This window comes from Sorghum bicolor, chromosome 3 (assembly GCF_000003195.3).
Source record: "Sorghum bicolor cultivar BTx623 chromosome 3, Sorghum_bicolor_NCBIv3, whole genome shotgun sequence".
Taxonomy (NCBI): domain Eukaryota; kingdom Viridiplantae; phylum Streptophyta; class Magnoliopsida; order Poales; family Poaceae; genus Sorghum; species Sorghum bicolor.
The window spans coordinates 9,452,980-9,461,069 of NC_012872.2; the positions used below are offsets into that span (position 1 = coordinate 9,452,980).

The 8,090-nt window shown below is 42.3% G+C and overlaps 1 protein-coding gene across 1 annotated transcript; it reads left to right on the forward strand.

Annotated features, from left to right (window-relative positions):
- On the forward strand, nt 4,434-5,461 carry LOC8072361. Its single transcript, XM_021456106.1, has 4 exons — nt 4,434-4,937; nt 5,020-5,103; nt 5,130-5,305; nt 5,384-5,461. The coding sequence occupies exons 1-4, from the start codon at nt 4,434-4,436 to the stop codon at nt 5,421-5,423; spliced, it is 804 nt and encodes a 267-aa protein (XP_021311781.1). The 3' UTR covers nt 5,424-5,461.

Below are 8,090 nucleotides of genomic sequence, written 5' to 3' on the forward strand. Positions count from 1 at the left end.
GCTCTGGCGGCACAGGAGGGCTGGTCTGTTCATCAGATGGACGTCAAGTCCGCATTTCTGAATGGAGACCTCAACGAGGAGGTATATGTGTACCAGCCGCCTGGCTTTGCTGTTGCTGGACAAGAAGACAAGGTGTATCGCTTGCGCAAAGCCCTGTATGGCCTATGGCAAGCGCCAAGAGCATGGAACGCAAAGCTTGATTCAACATTGAAGAAGAAAGGTTTCAGACAAAGCAACCATGAAGCTGCAATCTATAGGCGAGGTTCTGGAAACCATCTGTTGCTTGTCGGTGTGTATGTGGATGATTTGATCATCACAGGGGCCAAAGAGCAGGATGTTGAAAGCTTCAAGGCTGAAATGAAAGCAATATTTGAGATGAGTGATCTCGGGCTCTTAAGCTTCTATCTGGGCATTGAAGTACAGCAGAGCATCGATGGCATCACCCTCAGACAGACTCACTATGCCAAAAGGATACTGGAATTGGGTGGTATGGTGAACTGCAACCCTGCAGCCACCCCTATGGAGGAAAGGCTAAGATTGAGCAAGAAAAGTACAGCCAAGGAAGTTGATTCAACACAGTACAGGCAGCTGGTTGGAAGCCTGCGATATTTGGTTCATACTCGACCTGACTTGGCGTTTGCAGTCGGGTTTGTGAGTAGATTTCTGGAGAGGCCCACCATAGAGCATCAGCAGGCAGTGAAGCGTATCCTTCGGTATGTGGCAGGCAGTCTGGAGTATGGCCTGCACTTCACCAAGGCATCCAGTGAAGCCAGATTCATTGGCTACTGTGACTCAGACTTGGCTGGAGATATTGACTCAAGCAAGAGCACTACAGGTTGTCTATTCTTCCTAGGCAACAATCTGGTCAGTTGGCAGTCCATTAAACAAAGAGTGGTTGCCTTATCTAGCTGTGAAGCAGAGTATGTTGCCATGACTACTGCTGCAACACAGGCTCTGTGGCTGTCCAGGTTACTTGCTGAATTGTTGGGAAAGAAAGTGGAAGTAGTAGAGCTGCGAGTGGATAACAAATCAGCAATAGCACTTGCAAAGAACCCTGTCTTTCATGACAGAAGCAAGCATATCAGGATCAAACAACACTTCATCAGAGATTGTGTGGAAGAAGGCAGCATCAAGACTAAGTTCGTCGCCACAAATGATCAACTGGCAGACATTCTGACTAAGGCCTTAGGCAAGGTCAAGTTTGAAGACATGAGAAGCAAGATTGGGATCATGAAGATCAAGGATGGGGGATGCAGGTCTTAGGGGGAGAACTGTAGAAGTTAAGTCCTGCTCCCAGTTATCACTTAGTTATCTGTGCTTAATTATGTTTCTGCTATTAAGGCCTTGGGCAGCACAAGTGACTGTGCAAGTACCCAGACAGTTAGCTGTTTAGTTAATGCTCTAATGAGCCATCAATGTAATCAATGTGCTACTTATCTCCTATATATGAAAGAGCAGTCGCATGGGTGTGTTATCCCAGGCTGAACAAAACACTCTGTACCTCCAACACTTCTTTGTCCTGCTGCTGCTCACGCACGCGGATCGGCACGGCGACGAGCCGTGGATCGAGTTCCCCTTCGGCCAACTTTGGCAGCCCACATTCCCGGCGGGATCCCGGGCTTTTTCCTGGGCCAATTTGTCCCGTGCCAGTCTCCCCCGGGCCAAATTGTTGGGCCATTTGGCAGCCCACCAACCCGAGGATCGCAGCCGCAATCCCTTCATTTTCCACGCGGAAAGACTCCACGAGCGAAGAGGCCGGGAGGGTTTCCCGTCGCTCGCGAGTCGCGAGTCGCGAGTCGGCTTCCCCTCGCGACGCCGCCGCCTCCGACCACCGCCTCCGCCTCCGCCCCGGCATCCGGCCGTTGCCTCCGCCCCGGCATCTGGCCGCCGCCTCCGCCCCAGGATCCAGTCGCTGCCCCAGGTCCCGTCTTTGCTGCCCCGTTGCCTCGCGCCGGTGAACACGCCTCCGCCACCGTGACTTCCCTGGACGGCGCATCCGGCTCCGCTTCGTTCCACCACCGTCGTTATCGTCGGTCAGTCCACCTCTATCCACATCTCCTTCACAGAAGCTTCTCGATCTGCTAGGGTTTCGGGTCTCTTGATCGTCTCTTCACACAGACTGTTTCTTGTAGATCTTGGAGCTACTGCTGCCATCTCATCTGCAATTTCGGGCCAGTGGAGGTAGCTACTGCTGCTCGGTGTGTGAACCTCTGTCTCGGTGCTCTCGCTTGACTGTTGATTTGACTAGTTTGGTTGCTTGGATGTGAACTGATGGCTTAGATAGTCGAGTAGGGTGAATCGACACTCATGTTGATAGGACTATCGCTTGGGAAGGGAAGGGAAGGGAAGGGAAGGGATAAGTTACAGCAAATTCAATGTTTAAATAGCTGCCTGAAATTTCCATGACATCAAGTTGTTAGAGCCTGCTGTGTGTGGCCATTTGGAAAACAGTGTTTTTTTGGACTGCTTGCATCTGAGGATTGGTGAAGCAATCTGCTTTGTTGATTTAGTGGTGCTTTATTGATATATATAATAATCAAAGTTCAGTTGTTTTGTCATTGTCTTTGACTCTTCCTACAAATATTTTCTAAATGCCTTAGTATAATACACAGACTGTTTAAATATTCACCCCATCTGCAATTTTATGCTTGCGGCTAAATAAGTTTGTCAGCTTAGGCTCTTGACAATCTGCAATTTTATGCTTGCGGCTAGTCTCTCAAGAAATATTCACCCCATGTTCTGCTGATAGATTACTTTTTAATTGTTGTTGGTTATCTTGCATTTTTCTTGCCGTGTCTAAATGTGCTCCTACATTGTCATTTGTACACCTTCGATGCATCTGTCAAGAGCCATGCTAGCAAGTATGCCTCTTTTTCTGGGTGTTGTATGTTTGATTGTGCAATTCTACTGGCTGGATGGCTTGCTGATCCTTGCAGCATTGCCTGCAAATATACACCTGTGAATTGGAAACTCTAGGCAACCATTACTGAACAATGATTCAATCTGGTTTAGTATGCGTGCCTTTTAAGAAGTAACAGCAAGTTGTGGTTCAGACAAATTATGTGTTTCACTTTGTAGATTATTTATGGTTGTATGGATTGGGACTTATTTAGCTAATATTCCTATTAGTATGCCAGTCACTTCTTTTTGGGTCTTGTATGTTTGATTATGCAGTTGTATTGACTGCATAGCTTGACGGGTATTGTATTATTATGGCACTGACGTCGCCCTTCTTGTTAATTAATCTGTCGCTGTGCCTTGAATTTGTTACTCTTATTAGAATTATTATTATACTATTAGATGACGCCATTACCACGCATGGTGCCATGCCATGCAATGCAGGCTCACAAATTTTAAAGGAGCCAGTTAGCTCTAATATTTGTCTTTAGGCTACCAAGTTTTTTTTGCTCCTGCTAAGTGCTAATGCTATGCCACTGGCACGTACTATTCACAATCCAAATGCTGGGTTTTCTGGCGGGCGAGCAATCAAACAAGCCATGAATGATTTTGTGCCATAATAATTATTTGTGTTAGTGCTTGCAATGTGCCTATGACTATATCTCAGATTACTCCATATTAGGACACAAGCTACTACGATAGTGGTGATACATCTCTAGGCTGTGCTGGAAAGTTAGACTCGTATTTCTCATTTTCTAATTTCTCAGGGACATATTTTTTGTATTCTTTATGCTTATTTTTTGATTGTATTGGCAGGAAGGTCCGCCCCACGCCTAGCTCCACGTGCTGCTCCAGTGAGGAATCCACCACAGCAAGGTACTTAACTGCATGCTTATTGCCTGCTGCATCTATTAATGAGATGGATACTGTTTTCCATGGCAAACTGGACATGGCTTGTTGATAGTATGCTAACTGAACGCGTGCAAAAGTGAAATTTAGTTGTCTAGATCTTAGCAACTTGACTGAATGCTCAGCTATTATTAGTTTTGTGTTGAATAAACAGAGCTTTTCCTTTATGATAAATGATTAAAATATGGAAACTTGTATAGCTTCCTGCTATTTGTGTTGAATGATTTCCGGTGTGGAAAATACTCTGCATTTGTTCTAAAAACTGTGGGATGAGTTTCAGTTTCTATTACTATGTATGGCTTCTTAACATAATATCCTGTTTTTTGACTTCTATGATATTGCATGCTGCCTACATGAAAAATGTTTGTCAACACACATCTTATTTCCTACCTTTTTTCTAGTGCTCAGCTTGTGGTGACACCCTGATTAGCAGCTGTTCCTTGAACATTGTTTTGCTGAAAATAGAATGCAGTTTATTTAGAAGGTGGTAGCTGTATATTGTTAGTTCTAGTTTAGGCTGATGATTTGTTACATATGACACTTGTGATTTGTTGTGCTTGAGTATTGGCCTTGTGCCTTTTATTTTATGTATATGTAATAATATAATTTCATATATGAAGCACTAGATGGCTTCTTGGGAAGACCTTGCTAGGAATTTTTTGTTGGAAGAGGAAGAAGAAGATGAGGAGCTATTCTTTGTTCTTCTCCCTGCTATAATGCCCTTTCTCGAAGAAGAGAAAACACCTGAGCATACCTCTTCTCTTCCTGGAGCTAAAAAAGTTAAAGAGATCCTCGAAGGGCACGAGAATTGGTGCAAGGTAGAATTTAGGATGGAGACTGAAATATTTAGAACTATAGCAAACTTTCTCAGAGCCGAGAACTTGCAACGTGACACACGTGGCATGAAGATTGAGGAGCAACTTGGACTTTTTATGTTCATGCTCTCTCATAATGCAAGCACAGATAGGCTAAAGAAGGAGTTTCAACATAGCGGTGAGACAGTGCATAGGAAAATAAATGAGGTCTTCGATATCATTCCAGCATTAATTCAAAGATTCATCAGACTTCCGAACCCAAGCAACACACACGTGAAGATTACATGTGACCCTAGATTTATGCCATTCTTTCAGGTCGGTTCATACATACAGTACACTTTCCTTAATACCATTCCTAAATACAATCCAAATCTTCAGTAATTTTTCTTACCTGCAGAATTGCATAGGTGCTATTGATGGTACGCATGTCCCAATCACAATTGGACAAGACAAGGCCAGTCCCTATAGAAATAGGAAGGGAACACTATCGCTCTCGAAGAAAAGAAGAAACAAGACGAACAATTTTCAGTTGACAAATGTCTCGATGAGGTTGATGCAATGCAACTTACTGATGTGGAAAAGGCATATGCTATGAACATCTTCAAATCTGAGATTGATAGGGAGGTATTCATGAAAATGAAAAACAAAAATGTTCGCTTGATTTGGCTCAAACAGCAAATTAGGTAAAACTTAGCTACCATTGGATTAGTTTACTTTGGTGTATCTTAGCTGCTAATGCTTTTCCTTGTGCTTACTTGCAGTGCTATCAGTGGAGGCAATGTTGATGGAGGCAATATTTGATTTGAGAAGAAAAAGGTAGCTGTAGTCATTGTATGCAGGTATATTGTTTGAATATGCCCTTCTATGTAGATCTTCGTAATTTGCAATTTGCTTGCTGTGGCACTAGATTTCTGTTTTCTGGGAAACACATGACAATTGTGTTTAGGATTACACTAGTGGTTTCCTTTAAATTCTGAAAGTAAAGGTCAATTACACAATTACAAAGGATGTTGCAAGCTAATTCTAGTTCTATATGCTGTGACTAGAATGATAGTTCTGAACATTCTTACACTTTTTTTTATTTTCTGTTCACATAATGTAGTGATAGTTGAAGTTTATTTAGAAGGTTTTGTTGAAAATAGAATGCAGTTTAGCTGAGCACCTAGTTTTTCAAGATGAAGAGCTATTCTTTGTTCTCGGGAGGAGCATGATAGTTGTTAGTTCTAGTTTAGGCACTTCCATTTTTCTTGGTTCAGCTATTACTTTGTACAAATGTGCCATCTTTTTTACTCTGGTTTCTCAAAAAAAGTATCTCAGACATCCTTCTATGTAGGTCTGATTGAATTTGTTTTAGCATTCTATGACTGATCTTGTGGAGCTTAGATGTACTTAACAACTTGTCTACATTTGTAATTTGCTTGATGTGGCATGCCACATGTTTATGGATTGGGACTTATTTAGCTAATATTCCTATTAGTATGCTAGTCACTTCTTTTTGGGTCTTGTATGTCTTGTGGAGCTTAGATGACTAAGCTGCAGCTGCACCAGTACTTCACAACTTGTCCACATTTGAAACTTGCTTGTTGTGGCATGCCACATGTATACCCTTGCTTCAAGTTGATGTATCCTAGCAACAATAGATCAGTTTACTTTAGGTATGTCTCTAACTACTAATTTTTTCCTTGTTTACCTGCAGGGTTCTAGTGTGGAAGCAAATGCATGATTTAAAGAAGAAGATTGTTTTTACTAGTTGCAGTGTCTATATGATAAGCTTATGCAAAGGAGTTCTTTTTTTTTTCTCGAGAACACTGCTTATGAATGGAGTTGAACCATAATTCCTTTTTTCATATATGTCTTGGATATCTGGATGGAGATGATCTATGATTTGGTGACGAATGGATTAGCTAGGTTCAATTTACCACTGGAATTAATTTTTCAATGTATTGGACTATGTCAAATAATTTTGGTCTTGTGATTTTTCATGCATTATGTGCATGAAAATAATGTGGTTGGCATTGATCTGTGGTGATTTCGTTATATTATTAAAAAAATATGTTTTTTCTTGATTTTCTAAGACATTGTTTTTTGTTGCATGTGCATCGGCAGAAGTAATTCCCAGTTCAAAAAAAAAAAAACTGTGTATTTCTAGTCATGAACTTTGTCTTGATTCCATTTGTGACGAACTGTGTATTTCTGCTCAAGTCACTCTCAGCTAGCACGTACTTTGGTTGGCTTTGCATGTACGTTGGCAGAAATCAATTGGCAGAAGTCAACTTCTCTGCGCGGGCACCTTGTTGCCAAATAGCAACAGGAAAGCTATCCCACACATGGTTTTCTACCCTGGGAAAGAAGCGGGAACAGCAAGTCCAAAAATTTCCACCGGTGGGCAATCTTCCCTGGGAAAATTTCCTTTCCGTTGCCAAAGTAGGCCGAGGCGTTCTCATCTTGCCCTGCCGCCGGTGGCGGCGGTGAGGGTCGTCGGGATGGCCCAATCAAACGCGAAGTATCGTCATCCGTTCATGCCGCGTGGATCATGATGGGCTAAAACAACTGAACCAAATAGAACTTTTTGACAACACAACAACATTGAGCATATAGTGCTCCTCTTGCAAGCACACTTTACCCAGCAGCAGAGTTGCTGTGGTTATATATGTGTGCGTGTGCGGTACGCTCACTTTACAAAAACAGCATTGAGCATAACTCTATGCAACACATTCTATAAGTGTCACCTCACATGCAACGTTAGATAACAAATCGCAGTTGTGCTAGTGTTGATGGCATGGAAAGTATCACCGTTCAACTAGCAGCCAACTAACTGCTGTGAAACAGCAATGGATTAGAAGGAAACTAAAATCTAAATAGACGACAATGAAGAAAAAAACATATTTTTTAGTACAGCATACATAAGAGCTTCTCTAACCGTTTGGCAAAATTCGTTTGGAGAGGGAAAAATATCTTATCTCCAACAGTTTAGCAAAATTTGTTTCCAAAAACCCGCTAAGCAAACGAAGAGCCCCATTAAGCGAACGAAGAGCCCACTAAGCATGAGGAGAAAGACCGATGCCAAGAACGGAGCCCACGTGCATATATGTGCGCTAGACAGGGAGATGTGCTAAGTTAGAAAATATGGGGAATTGGGATGCCAAACTGTTGCAGAGAGTTTTTTTCATTTTGCTAAAAAAATTACAGATAAGAAATCATTTGCCAAACTTTTGAAGATGCTACGAGATGAGATGGTTATATAGACGAAAATAGCATTAAAGAAATTTTCTCTCTTTTTTTTTAGCAACAGGAATTTTCTCGTATATGCCAGATATAAAGGAAGAAAGGCCACAAGTGACAAGCCCACGATCCATTCCTGAAACCCCCAAGTTTGTGAACCTGGGCCGAAATACACAGAAGCCCTAATATGTCTACCGTCGATATTTGGGCTGGGTCGTCCTTCAGTGACCGCTTCCAGTTGCAAGT

Coding starts and splice junctions, on each gene's coding strand:
- LOC8072361 (XM_021456106.1), top strand. CDS start 4,434: ATGGCTTCTTGGGAAGACCTTGCTAGGAATTTTTTGTTGGAAGAGGAA. Junction 4,938..5,019: donor GATTTATGCCATTCTTTCAG/GTCGGTTCATAC, acceptor TCTTACCTGCAG/AATTGCATAGGTGCTATTGA. Junction 5,306..5,383: donor TGGCTCAAACAGCAAATTAG/GTAAAACTTAGC, acceptor GCTTACTTGCAG/TGCTATCAGTGGAGGCAATG.